This window comes from Microplitis demolitor, chromosome 9 (assembly GCF_026212275.2).
Source record: "Microplitis demolitor isolate Queensland-Clemson2020A chromosome 9, iyMicDemo2.1a, whole genome shotgun sequence".
NCBI lineage: Eukaryota > Metazoa > Arthropoda > Insecta > Hymenoptera > Braconidae > Microplitis > Microplitis demolitor.
The window spans coordinates 18,923,560-18,950,191 of record NC_068553.1 but is presented as its reverse complement, the minus strand read 5'-3'; the positions used below and the strand labels follow the sequence as shown (position 1 = coordinate 18,950,191).

Below are 26,632 nucleotides of genomic sequence, written 5' to 3'. Positions count from 1 at the left end.
TTAATAATAATAATAATAATAATAATAATAATAATAATAATAATAATAATAATAATAATAATAATAATAATAATAATATCCAGGCACGGATATCTCAATAAATAAAATCACATTCATTCATCATACACTTAAATTTATAATAAATTATATTCATACAGACTTAAAAGTAAAAGGGAATGGGAATAAAAAGAGGTAAAATTAAATAAAATAAAAGCAAATCAAACCATGCAGTCAAACCCAAATACGAAAAAACACACTTAAAATTAAAGGGAGGTGGGAAAAAAGGATAAAATTAAATTAAATATAAATAAACCAAACCATGCGATCAGACCCGAATAAAATAAAAAAAAAACAAGCAAGCACATGCTAAGCAATAAAAACATGCCACTCATACTCATTCTTATAAAATAAAAATATAAATTAAATTCTTAAATTATAAATCACTCTTATAGCATCCATCGCACTCATACCTGAACAAAATAATTATTTAAAACTATTTACAATTACACTAAACTTAACTAAATAAATATAAAAAATACAAATTAATAATAAATAATAAAAATAAATAATTAAATTAATTAAATAAATAATTGGTCTTCTTCTTGGTCCTGGTCCTCCTTCTCCTGGTCTCGGTATTCCTTGGCACCCATGGATATCCTCATTCTCGTTGACTGGATCTGAAACTAAAATATATATCCCAATAGATTAAATACAGGGATACATATTAATGAAAAAAATAAAAGATTTGAAAATAAATATCCACCAGAAAAAAAAATTAAAGCAGCGGTGTGTCCTTGGCTCGGCAACACCTTGTCCTCAATGTTTAGCAACATCACTGTCCAAAAAATTATTCTGGTCCTTATAGGCCAGTCATGTCATTAGATTCCATTGGACTCTAGATTAGACACGTCATCAAAGATATAGGAAAAAAATCATCCAAATCATATACCTAAACCTGAAATAAAAAAATTGAAAAGAAAAAAAAAGAAATTAATCGCCCAATAACGTCAATAAGGTAAGGATTAAGTAAGTCCCCGGAATCTTGAAAAATATGCTAAAAAAAATAAGAAAATAATTATACGCCTAAACCTGAACAAAAAAATAATTTATAAAATTTAAACAATTCATGACGAGGTTCCGTAACCTTGAGAAATCTATTTGAAAAAATCATATTTCTAAACCTAAAAAAAATTCCTAAAAAACAAAAGAAGAAAGATAAAAAATCAACTAATCGGAAAGGGGTTCGCGTATCTAGTTTTTTTTTTTTTTTTTTTTTCTAAATAATAATTAAAATGCTATCAAAACTGAACCATATGTATGCATTAGGCCACCAGCTAATCAATAAATCGAATCCCCGTATTGATCGCACACAAAAGTCACTATAAAATCATACCGTTATGATATCATCAATAAAACCATTGCAGTCAATATTAATATCAATTGTGCAATGTGACCTGCCAGGGCCAATTACACTATCATTATAGAATGATAATGGTATTGATATTAATTATGACAGCAACAATAGTAATGATAACACCGATAACAACATGATAATGATAGATTTTCTTAGCGTATACGATCAATAAGGATCGACATCGATCAAACCGGAGGGTTATGCGTACCAGTCCAGAAGATCAGCATAGATTAAAAATTGAAATTTAAAAAATTATGAAGTAACTTGACTAATTGCAATAAACTAATTCATTGAAAAAAAACGTGACTCTAAAATCAATGACTCTACTTTTGCAAAAATGACTCTAATCAAAGTGGCTCTACTTTCAAAAAACTACTGACTCTACTTCTAATAAATTGACGTTAAATTGAATGACTCTACTTTTTTAAAAATGACGTTAAATTAAATGACTCTACTTTTATAAAAAATGACGCGAATTGAATGACGATAAAAAAAAGGTGGGGATAAATGAGCATTTACAATAAAATACTTGAATGAAATTGAAAATAAAAAAAAAAAACTCTAAACAAAGTGGCTCTACTTTCAAAAAACTACTGACTCTACTTCTAATAAATTGACGTTAAATTGAATGACTCTACTTTTTTAAAAATGACGTTAAATTAAATGACTCTACTTTTATAAAAAATGACGCGAATTAAATGACGATAAAAAAATTAAAAATAAATGAGCATTTACAATAAAATACTTAAAAGAAGTTGAAAATAAAAAAAAAACTCTAAACAAAGTGGCTCTACTTTCAAAAAACTACTGACTCTACTTCTAATAAATTAACGTTAAATTAAATGACTCTACTTTTTTAAAAATGACGCGAATTAAATGACGATAAAAAAATTAAAAATAAATGAGCATTTACAATAAAATACTTAAAAGAAGTTGAAAATAAAAAAAAAACTCTAAACAAAGTGACTCTACTTTCAAATAACTATTGACTCTACTTCTAATAAATTGACGTTAAATTAAATGACTCTACTTTTTTAAAAATGACGCGAATTAAATGACGATAAAAAAATTAAAAATAAATGAGCATTTACAATAAAATACTTAAAAGAAGTTGAAAATAAAAAAAAAACTCTAAACAAAGTGACTCTACTTTCAAAAACTACTGACTCTACTTCTAATAAATTGACGTTAAATTAAATGACTCTACTTTTTTAAAAATGACGCGAATTAAATGACGATAAAAAAATTAAAAATAAATGAGCATTTACATTAAATTTCAAATAAAATCAAATCCCCGCTTCGATCGTATACAAAAGTCACTATAAAATCACATCATTATGATATCATCAATAAAACCAGTGCAAACAATATTAATATCAATTGTGTAATGTGACCTGCCAGGGCCAATTACACTATCATTATAGAATGATAATGGTATTGATATTAATTATGACAGCAACAGTAGTAATGATAATACCGATAACAAAATAATAATATAGATTTTCTTAGCATATACGAGCAGTGAGGATTCAAATTGATTAAAAATTGAAAAAACTATAGGGTAACCTGACCTAATGTCGGGTCTCTATTACTGAAGAAAACAAAAACTGACTTTACTCTTAAAAAAAAAAATGACTCTACTTTTTTAAAAATGACGCGAACTAAATGACAATAAAAAAATTAGGAGTAAATGAGCATTTACATTAAATTAATTAATTAAAGTTAAAAATTTGAAAAACTGGCTCTAATTCGAGTGACTCTACTCTCAGAAAAATACTGATTCTACTTTTATGAAAATTGACGCTAAATTTTATGAATCGACTGTTTAAAAAATAACGCGAATTAAGTAAGGATAAAAAATCTTAAACGTAAATAAGCAGTTGCATAAAATTAATTAATTTAAATAAAAACTATTGAAAACTGACGCTACTCAAAATGACGCTAATTCTGTAAAAATGACTCTAATGTAAGTGACCGTAAAAAAATGACTTTAATTTGAATTTCTCTAGATTTATGAAATTGAAGTTAAAAAACAAAAAATTATTGGGGTGCGAATACATGTGTGATAAAAAAAAAAAAAGTGTAGGTGTGTTTTCTGTCGAAGAATAATAAAAACTACATAATATATTGCCATCAAAACTGAACCGTATGCGTAGCATTAGGCCACCAGCCAATCGATAAATCGAATCCCTGTTTTGATCGCACACAAAAGTCACTATAAAATCACATCGTTACGATATCATCAATAAAACCATTGCAGTCAATATTAATATCAATTGTGCAATGTGACCTGCTAGGGCCACTTACACTATCACTATCTCACTCATAAAGTGGTAATGATATTGTTATTAATTATGACAACAACAATAATAATGATAACACCAGTAACAACATGATAATGATAGATTTTCTTATAGCATGCGACCAATAAGGACCGACATCGATCGAACCGGAGGGTTATGCGTACCAGCCCAGAAGATCAGGATATATATTATAAAAAAACTAGCAATTAAATATCGCGACAGCCTGACCTAGTGCCAAGGCTCTTTTATTTACGCGGAAATACTATTTGAATTAAATTAATTAAAAAAAAAAAAACCCCGATTTTTACAGTGACTCTAATCAAATTAATACTACATGCAAGCAGTGCTAACGAGTAAACTATAAAGAATCTACGGCTAATTGACACCTGATTGAATGTCAGTTGTATTTTTTAATTTAAATCTACATTTAATGAATTTAAGAAAAAAAATTGGGGTGTAGATTGGTGTGTGGAGAAAAGTCGCCGTAAGCGAGGTTGTGAGTAACCTCGACTACACGGCGACGTGTGGGGTGAGACTCGATTTCATTAAAGATGAACAGAGTCTCAGAAGGTGGTGTGTAAGTGGGAGTGTAAGAGAGAAAGAAAAAAAAGAGTTGAAGCTAAAGAAAACCCAAAGCAAAATTGATTCTAATTTAAAAACCCCTGGACCAGTAACTTAAATATCTAAAAAAACCGTGACTCTAATACTCGAATTAAAAAAAAAAAAAAAGGGTAAAGTGTGTGATGAATGAAAGAGTAAATGAGTGGTGGAGTTACCACTCATTAAGAAGAAAGAGGTGGGATGACTCTAATTTAAAAAAAAAAAAAAACCCGAATTATTTAATTAATCTACTCCCCCGATCAGTCTAGTGACATCAAAACCCCCGTCCTATATAATATTCCCCTCCTATAATAACTAACTTATTAACTAACGCCGCAAAAAGTAACTCTAATTAAAAAATGAAAAATATACACCGCTCTATAGACACTTAAACACTTAAAAAAGAAAAGATTTGATCAGAAAAATTTTTAATGAATTGAGACCGGCACCCAAATCGCACCCGGGTACTCAAAGGGTGGGACAGAATAATTCATTAAAAATTAAAACTGATCAGGGAAAATTTCTTTTTTCAGCTTTTTATACATTAAAAAAGAAAAAAAATAAATTTTTTTAAATTTTTAATGCATAAAAAAATATTTTATATACGCTGCTATGGTTGGCCACCCATAACAGCGTAACAATATTTTTCGCCTTTAAGATCTATAGAGCGGTTCAGACTCTAATTCGCGTGAATTTAATTCTAAATAAATTATAAGAACCAAATGTCCTTATAATCCCTAACACCCATAAACCCCCTCCCAGCTAAATCACTAGACCAATATCCCATTTCGCGGACAAAACCCAACGCGAATTAATTATTTAAAAAAAAAAAAGGGTAAGAGTGGTGGTATAGAAAGAGAAAGAGATGAGTTAGGGAAGGGATGGTTGACTCTAAAATTAAACGCGTGATTCTACTGAGAGAATACTCTCAACAAAAAACCTATTACTGGTCCACTAATTAATCTAATTACCCCCATTAAAAAATTAAAAACTAAGCAAAAAATAGAAGAGATAGAGAGAGAGAGAGTTGGGTACGCAAAATGCGTGTGTATGTGTGTGAGATGGGTAGAAAAAAAGTTGTGTTGAAATTATCAACAGCAGAAGGCTATTGATAACAAATCAATCTACACCCCAATGTTAAATAAAAAATAAAAATATTATAGTTATTCAATTTATAAGAAATGAAAAAAAAAAAAAAAGTTTACTCGGTAAGTACTGCTTGTGATTCTAATGACTCTAATTTAAATGAATTATAATAAAAAAAAAAAAAAAAAAAAAAAAAAAAGATGGGCTAAATGTGTAAATCTAACTTTAATAAAATGTAGGTGACTCTAATTTTAAAAAGCTAATGTGTATTTTTATGTATGTATTCACACCCCAATAATAAATATATTAATTAAATTATTAAATTATTTCGCGAATGTTATTGATTCTACTGATTAATACGTAAAATTAACGTGAAAGACTCGACTTTAATTTTAAAAAACTGAATTAATTACGAATGACTCGACTTTCATTAAAAAAAACTATATTTAATGCAAATGACTCGACTTTTATTTAAAAAAACTAAATTTTATGCAAATGCCCGGTATCAATCTGAACTAAACTAAATTTAATGCAAATGACTCGAATTTTATTTAAAGAAACTGATTTAATTACGAATGACTCGACATTAATTTAAAAAAACTAAATTTTAAGCAAATGACTCGACTTTTATTTAAAAAAACTAAATTTTATGCAAATGCCCGGTTTCAATCTGAACTAAACTAAATTTAATGCAAATGACTCGAATTTTATTTAAAGAAACTGATTTAATTACGAATGACTCGACGTTAATTAAAAAAAAACTAAATTTAATGCAAATGCTCAACTTGAATCTAAAAAAACATAATTATTACAAATGACGCGACTTTAATTGTAAAAAATCTAAATTTAATGCAAATGACTCGACTTTTATTTAAAGAAACTGATTTAATTATGAATGACTCGACGTTAATTAAAAAAAAACTAAATTTAATGCAAATGCTCAACTTGAATCTAAAAAAACATAATTATTACAAATGACGCGACTTTAATTGTAAAAAATCTAAATTTAATGCAAATGACTCGAATTTTATTTAAAGAAACTGATTTAATTACGAATGACTCGACATTAATTTAAAAAAACTAAATTTTAAACAAATGACTCGACTTTTATTTAAAAAAACTAAATTTCATGTAAATGCCCGGTTTCAATCTAAAGTAAACTAAATTTAATGCAAATGACTCGAATTTTATTTAAAAAAACTAAATTTTAAGCAAATGACTCGACTTTTATTTAAAAAAACTAAATTTCATGTAAATGCCCGGTTTCAATCTGAAGTAAACTAAATTCAATGCAAATGACTCGACTTTTATTTAAAGAAACTGATTTAATTACGAATGACTCGACATTAATTAAAAAAAAAAAAAAAAAAAAAAAAAAAGATACGGAACCGGAGATAAAAATTAAAAAGTGAAATAAAATAAATAGATAATAATGGAGAAGAGAAAAGAGAGTGACAGATAGTGAAAAACAATAACAAACCTCAACAGGGAAATAACTTTATTTCCCTGCCGAACGATGCCAGATGATCAACTGGTAGGTTGACAACTAGCAGCTCCTTGAGGTAGGTCAGTGTTCTTCAGTCTCGTCCTTCCTTCCAGTCAAGGCGTCAGAAAGAATTTTTCATCGTTGAAATCCATTGGAAATCTATTTAAAAAATATCACTTTTTAATTAAAAAAAAATACTGTTGATTTTTGTATTTTATTATTTAGACGAAAAAATTATTTAAAAAAATTTATGATTTCAACTTGCGAAAACGCCAGTTGAAAAAAAAAAAATTTAATTTTAAAACTACTAGTAATGACTTTAAGAAAAAAAAAAAAATCAACAGTATTTTTTCAAATAGTTGGACACACCGACTACGATGACTACACATCGGATGTCGGGTGCCAACTGACCCTTTTGCCCCTTGACCTGAGCCCTCTCACTTCATCCCCTCTTTCCCCCTCTCACTACTCACCCTGCGCAGTAGACGATTTTACAGTATGGGCTTTTTTTCTGCGCAGGTAGAAGGAGATCTCCCCGAACTACCCCCCAACCACTGCCTACCTGACCTGACCCTCTTCCCCCGTCCCCGCGACCCCCTTGTCCAAAAAAAGCTGATGCAACAATTTTTAAAATGAAATAATTTTATTAATTTTAATAAAATCCTTATGTTTTTTACATTAAAATGCATTGATTTTTATAAATCAATATTAATAAAACCCCATTCACTCAAATTCAAATGATTATCATGAATGCAAACACCTTTAAAAGGTCATTAAAAAGTTAAAACTATCAGAAAATGCGCTTAAATTATTATTAAATATAATTATTATACATCTAGATGTTTTATACATATAATAAAATAACTTGCGATCAAGTCTCGAGTCTTATTTCAATCAAAATCTTTTTTTTTTTTTTGCTAATTAAAATAAAGTTATTTGCATTACTTTTATTTTCTATCAACTAAATTTTTAATTTAAAAAATCTTCCGCGAGAATATGCCGCGCGTCTCTCAGTGCGCATGCGATCTTAATTGTAAACTCACCCAAAAATTCAGTCGTTTCTTGAAGAAAACCGCTGTCATAAGTTATTAAGTTAATTATTAATTCTTAATTATAAATTTCTCAGGGTTTATTTAATGAAATAATTCGTGTGTCAATCAAATTGCTTGTAAAAACATTAAAATAAGATTCGGATGAACATCAGTAGCCACAGTGCTGTCAACAATCTAACCTAATGTTGTTTGTCCATAATAATTAATTTAATTAATTAAAAATATCACAGAAAGTAAGTAATAATTTAACATTCAACTGATTTAAAATATATTTTTTATTTTTCTTCAATATACTCGAGTTACAGTCATTTTTTCTTTTATTAATTACATACAAATTACAATATTTATTTACTGTCTTTCTTCATCTTAATGAGTGAAAAAATATTTTATACTTTTATATTTAAATAATTAAAATACATAAATTTATTACTCGCTACTAAATATTTAATAATATTAATCTTTATTTCAGATCTGCAAGCAAAAAATAATAAATCACGAGATCAATGCATATTTTTTTTAAGTAGACGTCCATTTTTACATTGCCCACCAAATCAAAGGGATTTTTTCACTAAGAGACACAACAATAGTCATTTCATCAACACAACAAAAAAGATGTACAAAGTCATTGCTAAATGATCAATTCATAATTTATATATTTAAATATAAACAATACCGTTGAAAAGTAGAATTATTATTGAATTCTCAAGTATTATTATACATGCATATTATGTATGTCTAGTCGCATTTTATTTTTTGTTAGTCTTGTTCAATAACGATGTAAAAAAAAAACAATTAAAGTATTTGTGCAAGTTTACCTTTTCAATTTTCTTAAATTCAAAAATTGTAAATCAAATTTTTTTTTATTTTTAATATTTAAATTTTTAGGGATGATAAATTTAAATGCAGATGTGTAAATAGTTTAAGTATCGAAAAAAAAGTATCAGTAAACAATCAATTCACTGCAATTAATAAAATCACGTAATTAATCTGAACGCATTAGCGTAATATAAACATGTACATTAAGATTTTTGACAAGATTGAATTTAAATAATTTATTTTATTGGTTTTCTTGTAAATTTATATCCATTATCTTATAATTATATAAATCTGTACACTAAATAACATTTGAAAACTAACGAACAATGAAAATTATTAATTATAACTTTAAAAAAATTTAATTCTACAATAATAATATTCTTAATAATTATTAAAATAATCATAAAGAAAGACAACGAAAGAATTCATTTCTATCTAGAAAATAAATCTATATATCTGGACATTGATAAATTCTTTACACTGTACATTTATTGGATCAGTCTTATAATTTTTTTTTTCTTTTTTTTCTATATTTATTAAGTTATCATACGATTTATATCAATTAATAATATATTGAATATTAACAACAACTTTTGTTCTTGGTATTCTTAATTGGCGTCTTACAATTGACAGTTAGCTTGATTAATATTTCAAGGCTAATTATTAATTATTGCTTTCTACAATGGAGGTATTCTACCGATTGTTTTAAGAAATATTTTTCTAACGTCACAAAATTTTCATTCAAACATTTAATTACAATTATCAAGCCTCTTTTCTTTTCACTTAACGTTAACTACTGCTTCAACGTATTCTCAATCTTCAATACTGAAAATTTATTTTTAGACTTTTTTTAAAATAAATTTTATAAAAATAATAAATACAAACATTTATCAATTTTTTTAATTAAAAAAAAATATTTGCAATTATATTTATAATTACCAAGAAAATATGTATATTAATAAATAATTAATCTTGATTTAATGTCATTTTAAATTTTTTTATCTATTCTTAATCTAGAGAAAAATAATAATAAATTAGATTACATTAAAGACAAATTGTAACAGCTGCTTCAAGAGATCGAGTTTGATTTTGTAGCAGCAAATAAATAGAATAAATGATTGGAACAAAAATATAAATTGATATTTAAAGTTTTTTATTAAAGTTAACGTGACGTTAAATTCATTATCGTGATCTTATGAAAGATAAACTTTGATTAATTGAGATCACGTTTCATTTTTTCCTTTTTTTTATAGTCCACTGACACTTTAATCATAATAATTGTCAGCATTATTGAGTTTACAGTTTTTTACACTCGTCACGTGATTACGAACAATATTAAGTGATAATAATTAATAATATTTAAGGATAATAAATCGTGGAAACTTTTAAAATAAATAGTAAAGGATTTTTTTTATAAATAATATTCGTTATGTTTTATTTGTTTTTCCTAACACTTGAATTAATTAATAAAGTAATTAATATCAATTTTACAAACGTGCGTATCGATAATAAAATAATTAACGTAATAATAACAATAATTGTAAGAGATAATAATGAACAGATGAGTCATTAATAATCAATAATTGAACGTATAAATTTAAACAATTATCAGCATTCGAGTGCGGCATAAATTAATTTCATGGAAGATAAAAATATTATCTTTATTGGTTTTTGTAAAAATCTCTTGCGAAAATATGCCACGCTATTTCGAAATAAATTTTTACTTCTAAAGGCAAATGAGTTTCTTGTCTTGGACGTAGAAAATTTTTGATTGATCATCGTCACTTTTCAACATTAATTCCATCATCTGAATAAATGTAGACAGTTATATAGCGCTTGTTTTTTCACTTAATACTTTTTTTTTTCATCCAAAAGTATAAAAGGACGTCTACTTAAAAAAAATATGCATTGATCTCGTGATTTATTATTTTTTGCTTGCAGATCTGAAATAAAGATTAATATTATTAAATATTTAGTAGCGAGTAATAAATTTATGTGTTTTAATTATTTAAATATAAAAGTATAAAATATTTTTTCACTCATTAGGATGAAGAAAGACAGTAAATAAATATTGTAATTTGTATGTAATTAATAAAAGAAAAAATGACTGTAACTCGAGTATATTGAAGAAAAATAAAAAATATATTTTAAATCAGTTGAATGTTAAATTATTACTTACTTTCTGTGATATTTTTAATTAATTAAATTAATTATTATGGACAAACAACATTAGGTTAGATTGTTGACAGCACTGTGGCTACTGATGTTCATCCGAATCTTATTTTAATGTTTTTACAAGCAATTTGATTGACACACGAATTATTTCATTAAATAAACCCTGAGAAATTTATAATTAAGAATTAATAATTAACTTTATAACTTATGACAGCGGTTTTCTTCAAGAAACGACTGATTTTTTGGGTGAGTTTACAATTAAGATCGCATGCGCACTGAGAGACGCGCGGCATATTCTCGCGGAAGATTTTTTAAATTAAAAATTTAGTTGATAGAAAATAAAAGTAATGCAAATAACTTTATTTTAATTAACAAAAAAAAAAAAGATTTTGATTGAAATAAGACTCGAGACTTGATCGCAAGTTATTTTATTATATGTATAAAATATCTAGATGCATAATAATTATATTTAATAATAAATGAAGCGCATTTTCTGATAGTTTTAACTTTTTAATCACCTTTTAAAGGTGTTTGCATTCATGATAATCATTTGAATTTGAGTGAATGGGGTTGTATTAATATTGATTTATAAAAATCAATGCATTTTAATGTAAAAAACATAAAGATTTTATTAAAATTAATAAAATTATTTCATTTTAAAAATTGTTGCATCAGCTTTTTTTGGACAAGGGGGTTGCGGGGACGGGGGAAGAGGGTCAGGTCACGTAGGCAGCGATAGGGGGGTAGTTCGGGGAGATCTCCTTCTACCTGCGCAGAAAAAAAGTTCATACTGTAAAATCGTCTACTGCGCAGGGTGAGTAGTGAGAGGGGGAAAGAGGGGATGAAGTGAGAGGGCTCAGGTCAAGGGGCAAAAGGGTCAGTTGGCACCCGACATCCGATGTGTAGTCATCGTAGTCGGTGTGTCCAACTATTTGAAAAAATACTGTTGATTTTTTTTTTTTTCTTAAAGTCATTACTAGTAGTTTTAAAATTAAATTTTTTTTTTTTCAACTGGCGTTTTCGCAAGTTGAAATCATAAATTTTTTTAAATAATTTTTTCGTCTAAATAATAAAATACAAAAATCAACAGTATTTTTTTTTAATTAAAAAGTGATATTTTTTAAATAGATTTCCAATGGATTTCAACGATGAAAAATTCTTTCTGACGCCTTGACTGGAAGGAAGGACGAGACTGAAGAACACTGACCTACCTCAAGGAGCTGCTAGTTGTCAACCTACCAGTTGATCATCTGGCATCGTTCGGCAGGGAAATAAAGTTATTTCCCTGTTGAGGTTTGTTATTGTTTTTCACTATCTGTCACTCTCTTTTCTCTTCTCCATTATTATCTATTTATTTTATTTCACTTTTTAATTTTTATCTCCGGTTCCGTATCTTTTTTTTTTTTTTTTTTTTTTTTTTAATTAAATTCATTCCTGTCGTGATAAGTCGAGTCATTTAAATTAAATTTAGTTTTTTTTAATTAACGTCGAGTCATTCGTAATTAAATCAGTTTCTTTAAATAAAATTCGAGTCATTTGCATTAAATTTAGTTTACTTCAGATTGAAACCGAGCATTTACATGAAATTTAGTTTTATTGAATAAAAGTCGAGTCATTTGCTTAAAATTTAGTTTTTTTTAATTAACGTCGAGTCATTCGTAATTAAATCAGTTTCTTTAAATAAAATTCGAGTCATTTGCATTAAATTTAGTTTACTTCAGATTGAAACCGAGCATTTACATGAAATTTAGTTTTATTGAATAAAAGTCGAGTCATTTGCTTAAAATTTAGTTTTTTTTAATTAACGTCGAGTCATTCGTAATTAAATCAGTTTCTTTAAATAAAATTCGAGTCATTTGCATTAAATTTAGTTTACTTCAGATTGAAACCGAGCATTTACATGAAATTTAGTTTTATTGAATAAAAGTCGAGTCATTTGCTTAAAATTTAGTTTTTTTTTAATTAACGTCGAGTCATTCGTAATTAAATCAGTTTCTTTAAATAAAATTCGAGTCATTTGCATTAAATTTAGTTTACTTCAGATTGAAACCGAGCATTTACATGAAATTTAGTTTTATTGAATAAAAGTCGAGTCATTTGCTTAAAATTTAGTTTTTTTTAATTAACGTCGAGTCATTCGTAATTAAATCAGTTTCTTTAAATAAAATTCGAGTCATTTGCATTAAATTTAGTTTACTTCAGATTGAAACCGAGCATTTACATGAAATTTAGTTTTATTGAATAAAAGTCGAGTCATTTGCTTAAAATTTAGTTTTTTTTTAATTAACGTCGAGTCATTCGTAATTAAATCAGTTTCTTTAAATAAAATTCGAGTCATTTGCATTAAATTTAGTTTACTTCAGATTGAAACCGAGCATTTACATGAAATTTAGTTTTATTGAATAAAAGTCGAGTCATTTGCTTAAAATTTAGTTTTTTTTAATTAACGTCGAGTCATTCGTAATTAAATCAGTTTCTTTAAATAAAATTCGAGTCATTTGCATTAAATTTAGTTTACTTCAGATTGAAACCGAGCATTTACATGAAATTTAGTTTTATTGAATAAAAGTCGAGTCATTTGCTTAAAATTTAGTTTTTTTTAATTAACGTCGAGTCATTCGTAATTAAATCAGTTTCTTTAAATAAAATTCGAGTCATTTGCATTAAATTTAGTTTACTTCAGATTGAAACCGAGCATTTACATGAAATTTAGTTTTATTGAATAAAAGTCGAGTCATTTGCTTAAAATTTAGTTTTTTTTAATTAACGTCGAGTCATTCGTAATTAAATCAGTTTCTTTAAATAAAATTCGAGTCATTTGCATTAAATTTAGTTTTTTTACAATTAAAATCGCGTCATTTGTAATAATTATGTTTTTTTAGATTCAAGTTGAGCATTTGCATTAAATTCAGTTTTTTTAAATAAAAGTCGAGTCATTTGTTTAAAATTTAGTTTTTTTTAAATTAACGTCGAGTCATTCATAATTAAATCAGTTTTTTAAAATTAAAAGTCGAGTCATTTGCATTAAATTCAGTTTTTTTAAATAAAAGTCGAGTCTTTCACGTTAATTTTACGTATTAATCAGTAGAATCAATAACATTCGCGAAATCATTTAATAATTTAATTAATATATTTATTATTGGGGTGTGAATACATACATAAAAATACACATTAGCTTTTTAAAATTAGAATCACCTACATTTTATTAAAGTTAGATTTTTACACATTTAGCGCCAACTTTTTTTTTTTTTTTTTTTTTTTTTTTTTTTATTATAATTCATTTAAATTAGAGTCATTAGAATCACAAGCAGTACTAACCGAGTAAACTTTTTTTTTTTTTCATTTCTTATAAATTGAATAACTATAATATTTTTATTCTTTATTTAACATTGGGGTGTAGATTGATTTGTTATCAATAGCCTTCTGCTGTTGATAATTTCAACACAACTTTTTTTTACCCATCTCACACACATACACACGCACTTTGCGTACCCAACTCTCTCTCTCTCTATCTCTTCTATTTTTTGCTTAGTTTTTAATTTTTCAATGGGGGTAATTAGATTAATTAGTGGACCAGTAATAGGTTTTTTGTTGAGAGTATTCTCTCAGTAGAATCACGCGTTTAATTTTAGAGTCAACCAACCCTTCCCTAACTCATCTCTTTCTCTTTCTATACCACCACTCTTACCCTTTTTTTTTTTAAATAATTAATTCGCGTTGGGTTTTGTCCGCGAAATGGGATATTGGTCTAGTGATTTAGCTGGGAGGGGAGGGGGTTTATGGGTGTTAGGGATTATAAGGACATTCGGTTCTTATAATTTATTTAGAATTAAATTCACGCGAATTAGAGTCTGAACCGCTCTATAGATCTTAAAGGCGAAAAATATTGTTACGTTGTTATGGGTGGCCAACCATAACAGCGTATATAAAATATTTTTTTATGCATTAAAAATTAAAAAAAATTTATTTTTTTTCTTTTTTAATGTATAAAAAGCTGAAAAAAGAAATTTTCCCTGATCAGTTTTAATTTTTAATGAATTATTCTGTCCCACCCTTTGAGTACCCGGGTGCGATTTGGGTGCCGGTCTCAATTCATTAAAAATTTTTTCTGATCAAATCTTTTCTTTTTTAAGTGTTTAAGTGTCTGTAGAGCGGTGTATATTTTTTATTTTTCAATTAATTAGTTAATTAGAGTCATTTTTGCTGCGTTAGTTAATAAGTTAGTTATTATAGGAGGGGAATATTATAGGACTGGGGTTTTGATGTCACTAGACTGATCGGGGTAGTAGATTAATTAAATAATTCGGGTTTTTTTTTTTAAATTAGAGTCATCCCACCTCTTTCTTCTGAATGAGTGGTAACTCCACCACTCATTTACTCTTTCATTCATCACACATTTTACCCTTTTTTTTTTTTTTTTTTAATTCGAGTATTAGAGTCACGGTTTTTTTTAGATATTTAAGTTACTGGTCCAGGGGTTTTTAAATTAGAATCAATTTTGCTTTGGGTTTTCTTTAGCTTCAACTCTTTTTTTTCTTTCTCTCTTACACTCCCACTTACACACCACCTTCTGAGACTCTGTTCATCTTTAATGAAATCGAGTCTCACCCCACACGTCGCCGTGTAGTCGAGGTTACTCACAACCTCGCTTACGGCGACTTTTCTCCACACACCAATCTACACCCCAATTTTTTTTCTTAAATTCATTAAATGTAGATTTAAATTAAAAAATACAACTGGCACTCAATCAGGTGTCAATTAGCCGTAGATTATTTAGTTTACTCGTTAGCACTGCTTGCATGTAGTATTAATTTGATTAGAGTCACTGTAAAAATCGGGGTTTTTTTTTTTTTTTAATTAATTTAATTCAAATAGTATTTCCGCGTAAATAAAAGAGCCTTGGCACTAGGTCAGGCTGTCGCGTTCTTTAATTGTTAGTTTTTTTTTATAATATATATCCTGATCTTCTGGGCTGGTACGCATAACCCTCCGGTTCGATCGATGTCGGTCCTTATTGGTCGCATGCTATAAGAAAATCTATCATTATCATGTTGTTACTGGTGTTATCATTATTATTGTTGTTGTCATAATTAATAACAATATCATTACCACTTTATGAGTGAGATAGTGATAGTGTAAGTGGCCCTAGCAGGTCACATTGCACAATTGATATTAATATTGACTGCAATGGTTTTATTGATGATATCGTAACGATGTGATTTTATAGTGACTTTTGTGTGCGATCAAAACGGGGATTCGATTTATCGATTGGCTGGTGGCCTAATGCTACGCATACGGTTCAGTTTTGATGGCAATATATTATGTAGTTTTTATTATTCTTCGACAGAAAACACACCTACACTTTTTTTTTTTTATCACACATATATTCGCACCCCAATAATTTTTTTTTATTAACTTCAATTTCATAAATCTAGAGAAATTCAAATTAAAGTCATTTTTTTACGGTCACTTACATTAGAGTCATTTTTACAGAATTAGCGTCATTTTGAGTAGCGTCAGTTTTCAATAGCTTTTATTTAAATGAATTAATTTTATTCAACTGCTTATTTACGTTTAAGATTTTTTATCCTTACTTAATTCGCGTTATTTTTTAAACAGTCGAGTCATAAAATTTAGCGTCAATTTTCATAAAAGTAGAATCAGTATTTTTCTGAGAGTAGAGTCACTTTAATTAGAGCCAGTTTTTTGAATTTTTAACTTTAATTAATTAATTTAATGTAAATGCTCATTTACTCCTAATTTTTTTATCGTCATTTATTTCGCGTCATTTTTAAAAAAGTAGAGTCATTTAATTTAACGTCAATTTTTTAGAAATAGAGTCAGTAGTTTTTTGAAAGTAGAGCCACTTTGTTTAGAGTTTTTTTTTATTTTTAACTTCATTTAAGTATTTTATTGTAAATGCTCATTTATTTTTAATTTTTTTATAGTCATTTAATTCGCGTCATTTTTAAAAAAGTAGAGTCATTTAATTTAACGTCAATTTTTTAGAAATAGAGTCAGTAGTTTTTTGAAAGTAGAGACACTTTGTTTAGAGTTTTTTTTTTATTTTTAACTTCATTTAAGTATTTTATTGTAAATGCTCATTTATTTTTAATTTTTTTATCGTTATTTAATTCGCGTTATTTTAAAAAAGTAGAGTTATTTTTTTTTTTTAAATATTTTATTAGAGTAATTTTTGCAGTAGTAGAGTCAGTTTTCGTCTTCCCAAATAATAGAGACCTGGCATTTTGTCAGGTTACGCGATAATTTTTCCAATTTTAATTTTTAATCGATTTCGATCCTCATTGGTCGTATACGCGAAGAAAATCTATAAATATCATATTGTTATCGGTATTATCAATATTATTGTTTCTGTCATAATTAATATCAATACCATTATCATTCTATAATGATAGTGTAATTGGCCCTGGCAGGTCACATTGCACAATTGATATTAATATTGACTGCAATGGTTTTATTGATGATATCATAACGATGTGATTTTATAGTGACTTTTGTATATGATCAAAAGGGGTTTCCATTACAATTAATCAATTTCATGTAAATGCTCATTTATCCCCACCTTTTTTTTATCATCGTTTAACTCGCGTCATTTTTTATAAAAGTAGAGTCATTTAATTTAACGTCAATTTGATAGAAGTAGAGTTAGTAGTTTTTTGAAAGTAGAGCCACTTTGTTTAGAGTTTTTTTTTTTTTATTTTCAACCTCTTTTAAGTATTTGATTGTAAATGCTCATTTATTTTTAATTTTTTTATCGTCATTTAATTCGCGTCATTTTTAAAAAAGTAGAGTCATTTAATTTAACGTCAATTTTTAAGAAGTAGAGTCAGTAGTTTTTTGAAAGTAGAGCCACTTTGTTTAGAGTTTTTTTTTTATTTTCAACTTCTTTTAAGTATTTCATTGTAAATGCTCATTTATCCCCACCTTTTTTTTATCGTCATTTAATTCGCGTCATTTTTTATAAAAGTAGAGTCATTTAATTTAACGTCATTTTTAAAAAAGTAGAGTCATTCAATTTAACGTCAATTTATTAGAAGTAGAGTCAGTAGTTTTTTGAAAGTAGAGCCACTTTGTTTAGAGTTTTTTTTTTATTTTCAACTTCTTTTAAGTATTTTATTGTAAATGCTCATTTATTTTTAATTTTTTTATCGTCATTTAATTTGCGTCATTTTTAAAAAAGTAGAGTCATTTAATTTAACGTCATTTTTTAAAAACTAGAGTCATTCAATTTAACGTCAATTTATTAGAAGTAGAGTCAGTAGTTTTTTGAAAGTAGAGCCACTTTGATTAGAGTCATTTTTGCAAAAGTAGAGTCATCGATTTTAGAGTCACGTTTTTTTTCAATGAATTAATTTATTGCAATTAGTCAAGTTACTTCATAGTTTTTAAATTTCAATTTTTAATCTATGCTGATCTTCTGGGCTGGTACGCATAACCCTCCGGTTTGATCGATTTCGATCCTCATTGGTCGCATACGCGAAGAAAATCTATAAATATCATATTGTTATCGGTATTATCAATATTATTGTTTCTGTCATAATTAATATCAATACCATTATCATTCTATAATGATAGTGTAATTGGCCCTGGCAGGTCACATTGCACAATTGATATTAATATTGACTGCAATGGTTTTATTGATGATATCGTAACGATGTGATTTTATAGTGACTTTTGTGTGCGATCAATACGGGGATTCGATTTATTGATTAGCTGGTGGCCTAATGCATACATATGGTTCAGTTTTGATAGCATTTTAATTATTATTTAGAAAAAAAAAAAAAAAAAAAAACTAGATACGCGAACCCCTTTCCGATTAGTTGATTTTTTATCTTTCTTTTTTTGTTTTTTAGGAATTTTTTTTAGGTTTAGAAATATGATTTTTTCAAATAGATTTCTCAAGGTTACGGAACCTCGTCATGAATTGTTTAAATTTTATAAATTATTTTTTTGTTCAGGTTTAGGCGTATAATTATTTTCTTATTTTTTTTAGCATATTTTTCAAGATTCCGGGGACTTACTTAATCCTTACCTTATTGACGTTATTGGGCGATTAATTTCTTTTTTTTTTCTTTTCAATTTTTTTATTTCAGGTTTAGGTATATGATTTGGATGATTTTTTTCCTATATCTTTGATGACGTGTCTAATCTAGAGTCTAATGGAATCTAATGACATGACTGGCCTATAAGGACCAGAATAATTTTTTGGACAGTGATGTTGCTAAACATTGAGGACAAGGTGTTGCCGAGCCAAGGACACACCGCTGCTTTAATTTTTTTTTCTGGTGGATATTTATTTTCAAATCTTTTATTTTTTTCATAAATATGTATCCCTGTATTTAATCTATTGGGATATATATTTTAGTTTCAGATCCAGTCAACGAGAATGAGGATATCCATGGGTGCCAAGGAATACCGAGACCAGGAGAAGGAGGACCAGGACCAAGAAGAAGACCAATTATTTATTTAATTAATTTAATTATTTATTTTTATTATTTATTATTAATTTGTATTTTTTATATTTATTTAGTTAAGTTTAGTGTAATTGTAAATAGTTTTAAATAATTATTTTGTTCAGGTATGAGTGCGATGGATGCTATAAGAGTGATTTATAATTTAAGAATTTAATTTATATTTTTATTTTATAAGAATGAGTATGAGTGGCATGTTTTTATTGCTTAGCATGTGCTTGCTTGTTTTTTTTTTATTTTATTCGGGTCTGATCGCATGGTTTGGTTTATTTATATTTAATTTAATTTTATCCTTTTTTCCCACCTCCCTTTAATTTTAAGTGTGTTTTTTCGTATTTGGGTTTGACTGCATGGTTTGATTTGCTTTTATTTTATTTAATTTTACCTCTTTTTATTCCCATTCCCTTTTACTTTTAAGTCTGTATGAATATAATTTACTATAAATTTAAGTGTATGATGAATGAATGTGATTTTATTTATTGAGATATCCGTGCCCGGATATTATTATTATTATTATTATTATTATTATTATTATTATTATTATTATTAAGTCTTAATTTTAAGAAATTTTATTTATAAAATTTTATTCTGTATGTTTTTTTATATATTTATTTTGTTAATTATGTAATGTATAATATTTTGTATTTCTATTTTTTGTTTATGTATTTACTTTGTCAATTATGTAATGTATATTATTTTGTATTTGTATTTTTTATTTAGCTTTTTTTTGGTCACCAATCGAGTGATCACTGTGTTGGTCGGGTTTTTTCACTGGTAAAAACCTCCGATTTAAACCGATAGATTCCGGGTCTATCGGATTTTTATCGGAGTATTTTATCGGTGTCGAGGTTTCCCAAACGGGCTATTTTCTTTCTACCAAAAGAAAATAGCTTAGACCAGTACAATTGTATTTCTAAACAAATACAATTGTAGGTGAATGCGCACAGTATAGGAAGTCGGTCCTCAGCCGCTTTTTTTTTTTTTTTTTTTTAAATAATAAATTTTAATATTCATTATTTTTAATCGAGCATTTATGAATGAAAAAAATAACCTTCCCTTTATTTTTAATTAAATATTTAGATTATAAATAGAATTAAGTATATTTATAAGAAAGTGAAAAATCCATATAATTAAAATGAAGCAGAAGAATTCTTATAAATACAGGTAAGTAAAAAAAATAATAAACATTAATGCAATCAAATAAACAAAAAAAAAAATTATGGAAAATCAAGAAAAATATATGCTATATAATTTTCTCTTTTTTCTTCAATATTATTTATATTTTTCATCTTCTTCTCTACAAAAGTATTTATTTTCTGAACGATGTTTGTCGTACAGAAAATGAATATTATAGTAAAGAAGCAAATATTAATATTCATACTAATTAAATTATAAATATATAGTATAAAAAGAAATGAAAAATCTCTACCGAATGCTTTCCGAGAAATTTTTGTATTTTTTAAATATTTGCGCATGAGCAATAGAATATTGTTTTTAGTAGTTTTTTTTTTATATTAATTAATTAAAATTCTTTTAAATTGAGTAATTCTGGTTCAAATAAGAAAATACTTTTCCTTTATTTTAAATATAATATTTTATTCATTAATGTATATGTATATAAATAAATATATCTAAATAATATATACATACATATATTTAATCGTAATAAATAAAAAAAAGAGAACAAATTATCATCAATAAATTGCCTAAATTTTTAAATGTTCGCGCATGCGCATTGAAAACGTTGTACATGTTTTCTTATTTAGGAGAGTATGTATGTAAAAAATCTGTCCTCAGTCACTTGGTTTTGTTAATAATAAATTTTCATTTCAATTGCTATTAATTATATTTTTTTTTTATTTTTTAAAAACCATTTCCTTATCTTTAATTGAATATTTAATTTTACAAATAAAAATAACCGTTTTTCAAAAAACGAAAGTAAATTTAATTATGAAGAATAAGTTACACACGTAAATACAGGTAAGTAAAAAAAAATAATACCTACAAATAAATATAACAAAATTTAGATATATATATATGCAAAGAACTTTTAATTAGACACCCGCTTTGTAATTTTAAATTTTTGCGCATGCGCATTTCGGGTTGATTTCCTATTTGAAATATCGGCTCACATTCCATTTGCTTTTTGTCATTTCCGCTAGGTGTCACTACCACTCATAGTCATTTTAGCTATAAGTCAATTTGGGTAAACGTAATTGGGAACCTTGCGTGCAAGCCATTTTTGAATGTAATTTTCAGTGTTAAAAAAAATCTGAAAATTACACTTCGACTACCGTTAGTATCATCAGATTCTTCGACATCTTTATTTTTTTACAATTTCTAACTTCATCAGAATTTAATTCAAAATCATTATCTTGATAGCAAACAATTTTTAATTATTAAATTTTATTTAAATTACTAATTATTTAAGTAACAAAAAAACATATTGCGGCCTGGATTCGAACCAGGAACCTCCGAGTTATCAGCATATGATAAATAATAAGTGCGAGAGAGAAAAGACGTCGGTCAACTATGAGCGTGAGTACAGCTGACAGCTGTCAATTTCAAAAATTTTTAAGTAAGTAAACCAAATGTAAATCGAATAAAATTTAAAAAATTTTTTTAATTTCCATAATTTGAGTTATTTTATTTATTTGTAATTTAAAGTTTCTTCCATGTCTGGTTTCATCGGCTAACTTCAGTATCATTGAATATGTGACCTTATTTTGGACCAGCTGTCAATTCGCGCGCAACTTCATTGTAAATAACAGCAGTAATGTGTCAATCGTCGATCTAAACAATGGATCAAGTGTTTTTGCTTGATTTTATTGTTTATTTTATTGTAATGTTTAATTATTGATGAGTTGTGATGGTTTTAATTTTTTTAATTAAGTGATAATAATTATTAATATTGTTGATGATGAATAAAATTTATTGTTTTTATGGTTTATGCCAAATTGTCATGATTTTGCAATTTTCACGTGAGTCATTTTAATTACAAGTTATTGAAAAAGTATTTTAAATTTATAGATAATTACTGAATATTTAAATTTCATTAAATTTCCCGCGAAAACTTTTTTTTTTAAATAAATTATTTGGTCAATTATTTTTAAAAATTTTTAGTAAGTAATTAAAATATAATTACAGAAACATTAGACCAAAACCTCAAGTATTATGAGACACTTCATGTCAAGCACCTGGACCACAAAATAGTAAAACGCGGCACCGAGCATGGGAGCCATCCTTACAACAAAATAAACCAGGTGGAATTTTACGCCCACGGTCGTCATTTTCGTCTGATTCTTACCCCACGAAAAGAAGTCATCCACTCAAAATTCAAAGCGTACGAAGTAAATGCTGACGGAGAAGAGAAGTCCGTCCACCTGGACCACGAGAGTTTCTACCATGGGCGCGTGTTCGGGGAACTGGACTCCCATGCCCAGGTACACATTGACGAGGGTGTCATTACTGGCAGCATTACTATTTCAGACGAAACTTATCATATTGAGCCATCATGGAGACACCTCCCGCAACTGGGCAACAAGTCGATGATCATCTACAAGGCCTCGGATGTTAAACTGAGCTGGGAACACGTCGAAAACGGACAGGGACACACTCACGGGGTCCCCAAAACCTGTGGCTACATAAAGGCATCAGCTGATGATCCAGGCGACGACGATGACTCTGATTATGTTGATGAACTAGAGCCCACTTCTGATGATCTGGAAGTTCATGCGAATGAGTCGAGACCATCAAGAGTTAAAAGACAGACGGAAACGTACGAGTACACGCCGACTAAAACTCGTTGTCCGCTATTGCTGGTCGCTGACTACAGATTTTATCAGGAAATGGGGGCGAGCAGCACCAAAACGACGATCAATTACCTGATAAGTTTGATTGATCGTGTGCACAAAATTTACAATGACACTCTCTGGCAGGATCGTCTCGAGCAAGACGGGTTCAAAGGCATGGGATTTGTCATTAAAAAAATTGTCGTTCACAGCGAGCCGACACGTGTACGTGGAGGTGATACTCACTACAATATGATTCGGGAAAAATGGGACGTTCGCACACTTCTTGAAGTCTTTAGCCGCGAGTACAGTCACAAAGATTTTTGTCTCGCTCATTTGTTCACTGATTTGAAGTTTGAAGGCGGGATACTCGGTCTTGCTTACGTTGGCTCTCCGCGGAGAAATTCAGTAGGTGGAATTTGTACTCCAGAGTATTTTAAAAATGGGTATACGTTGTATTTAAATTCAGGATTGAGCAGCAGTAGGAACCATTACGGTCAGCGGGTGATAACTCGAGAAGCTGATCTGGTGACGGCGCATGAGTTCGGGCACAATTGGGGCTCGGAACATGACCCGGATGTCACGGAATGCAGCCCGAGTGCTAGCCAAGGAGGATCTTATTTGATGTACACCTACAGCGTCAGCGGATATGACGTCAATAACAAGAGATTTTCCCCTTGTAGCTTGAGGTCTATCAAGAAAGTCCTGCAAGCTAAGTCTGGGAGGTGCTTCAGCGAGCCGGAGGAGTCGTTCTGTGGGAATCTTAGGGTCGAGGGCGACGAGGAGTGCGACGCGGGGCTGCTGGGCACGGAAGACAACGACGCGTGTTGTGATAAAAATTGCAAGTTGAGGAGAAATCAGGGGGCTGTTTGCAGTGACAAGAATTCCCCTTGCTGTCAGAATTGTTTATTTATGCGGCTTGGCACCAAGTGCAGAGATGCTCAGTATGCGACTTGTGAGCAGGAGTCCAGGTGCACTGGAGCTTCGAGTGAATGTCCGAGGTCGCCACCGATGAAAAATGGAACCGCTTGTCTGGAAAGAGGACAGTGCAGATTGGGAAAATGTGTTCCTTATTGTGAGACTCAAGGGCTGCAGAGTTGCATGTGTGATACCAGTATGTATATTTTTTAAATTACGCGGGAAAAAATATTCATATATAATCACATATTAATATAATATATATGATCATATATGGGTGTGTAAATTTTAACCTGATTAGATATGGATATATATGATCAACAGTTATATGTGGGCTCATTTTTATCATATCTGAATATATTTTGCAATATCTGAGTATAAAAATGAAATTATATGAATCAATTAATAAAATTACAGTTGGCGACGCTTGTAAAAGATGCTGCAGAATGAATCTTAATGAAACATGTTTTCCAATTGATCCACCTGACCTTCTACCAGACGGTACTCCATGTATTCAAGGCTTTTGCAATAAGGTAGAGCTAAACTAATAAATATAACGATTGTAAAAAATTTTTATCATGAAACTCAAACACTAATTCGGTAATTTTTTAAAATTTTTTTTTGCAGGGAATATGTGAAAAAACAATTCAGGATGTCGTTGAACGTTTTTGGGACATAATAGAGGACATAAATATAAATAAAGTAATAAGATTTTTGAAGGACAATATTGTCGGGGCCGTTATCATCAGCACGGCAATAATATGGATCCCCGCGAGCTGTGTTGTCAGTTACATCGACAGCAGACGCGTCAAAGAAAATGACAAAAAATGGAGATGGAAAAATACTGATCAGCTGATTCATCCGGATGATCAGAGACAAGTGATACATGTCGGGTTACCAAGACGCTTGGAGCAATCCAAAGTTACCTAATTAATTATTTAAGTTTTTTTTTAAAAAGGGAGAGGGAGAGAAATCTAGTCAAGCCTCTTGCAATATTATCTCTCAGTGTGTTCATATTAAATTGAATTTTGTACTTAATTTTTAACCAAACATTCCTTGCCATCTAAATTAATAAGATGTAATTTTAATTATCATCTTTTAATTAGACATTCCAAATTTTTTTTAATGCCAATTATTTGTTGATTTAAAATCATGATCTCCGTAAATTTAAAAAAAAAATTTTTTTTACTAGTCAGCATTTTTTTAATCGAACAAATTTTATTTTTCTTTATTTAAGTGACAGTTCTTGTGCATTTGCAATTTTTTTAAAGTTACATAATTAGTATTAATTATTATCGTGTAAATAAAAATAAATATATTGAATAAATAATGGAAAATTTTTTAATTCAATTGAAAAAATAATTAAATTAGACCAACAACCTCGCCATTTATTAGTAATTTTTTTTATTTCCCTTCTAGGTAACTGCAATTTGAATTTAAAAATAAAGTAAGAAGAGCTTTGGACATTGGTGAGTTGTCTAACGGCTCGTTGACCAATCACACTCATTGTCGTAATCACTTCCTGCTCCTTCGTTAATTTACGATTAATGAGCTTATTTTTTGTGGTTCGAAGTGGATGATTAATTTTTAATAAATGCTCGTGATTCAATTTATCAATAGAATACGTGGCATATAGCCACGTTGAATCAGTGCTTCCAAGTTAATAGAAGTCAGATTTTACTTAAACAAGTCTTCACTCAACAGTGCAAGCTTAACTGCTGCGTACTAATGATCTAGTAATTAATTATAAATATTTGAAATGGCGGGCAAATGTTACATATTTGAAATACTGTTTGTGTGCATACTGTTACAAGTCTTCCAAACTGCGACATCAGAAATTTTAAATGTTATGAAACTTCCGATCATCCAGAAATTCAATACTTCGTCAAGGAAGCTATGGAAATACTTTCGCAGAACCAAACATCTCAACGTGAATTTGAAATTTTGGAAATCATCGATCCATACTTAACTCTTCTACTGAACTTCTACTGAAAGGCAGTATAGCATTTATGTTACATGTAGAAAAACTTGTCGCTATAAGGGACAAGTAAACAAATCTGCCTGCATACCATCAAGTTCTAAAGGAACAAAATATTACTGCAAAATTAAAGTTATGACAAAAGCTGCTGAACCAATTACGGTTACATGTAACAGCAAAATGAAGTATGTCATTGTGCTCGTAAAAGCGATGAAACAATTCATAGAAAATTGAATAACTTTTTTTATTTACGTGAAAATTTTCTGCTCAAAGTTTTAATAATTTTTTAGTAAAATAATATTTTGAAATTTTTTTATTTTCAATTTCAAAAAGTCTACGCGCAGAAATATTTCTTACAAATTCTTAATTGATAATGAACTTTTTTAATTTAGTTTTACGTATGACACTACTTACCAAAATAATTAATTTTATGATTGAATAGCGAGCTAGCTGATAAATTTTGGTTTTTAGTCTCCGTAAACGCAACTCAAATATAATTGAATTAATTTCTTCAAAATTTT

General features: G+C 28.2%; 1 protein-coding gene and 2 long non-coding RNA genes across 3 annotated transcripts; 2 read left to right on the top strand and 1 right to left on the bottom strand.

Annotated features, from left to right (window-relative positions):
- Positions 1-101: 101 nt before the first annotated feature.
- LOC128668664 (uncharacterized) lies at positions 102-7,281 on the bottom strand. The gene is made up of 3 exons (XR_008404307.1): positions 6,884-7,281; positions 764-955; positions 102-683 (listed from the first exon to the last, which is right to left on the bottom strand). It is a non-coding gene; the product is annotated as an uncharacterized LOC128668664 (long non-coding RNA).
- A 4,546-nt stretch (positions 7,282-11,827) lies between these two features.
- Positions 11,828-19,916, top strand: LOC128668663 (uncharacterized). The gene is made up of 3 exons (XR_008404306.1): positions 11,828-12,225; positions 19,047-19,238; positions 19,319-19,916. It is a non-coding gene; the product is annotated as an uncharacterized LOC128668663 (long non-coding RNA).
- Positions 19,917-21,931: 2,015 nt separating this feature from the next.
- Positions 21,932-25,439, top strand: LOC103578657 (ADAM 17-like protease). The gene is made up of 5 exons (XM_008559807.2): positions 21,932-22,002; positions 22,092-22,405; positions 22,572-24,329; positions 24,551-24,666; positions 24,761-25,439. The coding sequence occupies exons 2-5, from the start codon at positions 22,342-22,344 to the stop codon at positions 25,061-25,063; spliced, it is 2,241 nt and encodes a 746-aa protein (XP_008558029.1). The 5' UTR covers positions 21,932-22,002; positions 22,092-22,341; the 3' UTR covers positions 25,064-25,439.
- The last annotated feature ends 1,193 nt before the right edge of the window (positions 25,440-26,632 follow it).

Bases quoted from the DNA above. Each gene is read 5' to 3' on its own strand.
- LOC103578657 (XM_008559807.2), top strand. From the start codon at position 22,342: ATGATGAATAAAATTTATTGTTTTTATGGTTTATGCCAAATTGTCATG. The intron at 24,330-24,550 runs GTATGTATATTT...ATAAAATTACAG, and splicing joins GAGTTGCATGTGTGATACCA to TTGGCGACGCTTGTAAAAGA. The intron at 24,667-24,760 runs GTAGAGCTAAAC...TTTTTTTTGCAG, and splicing joins TTCAAGGCTTTTGCAATAAG to GGAATATGTGAAAAAACAAT.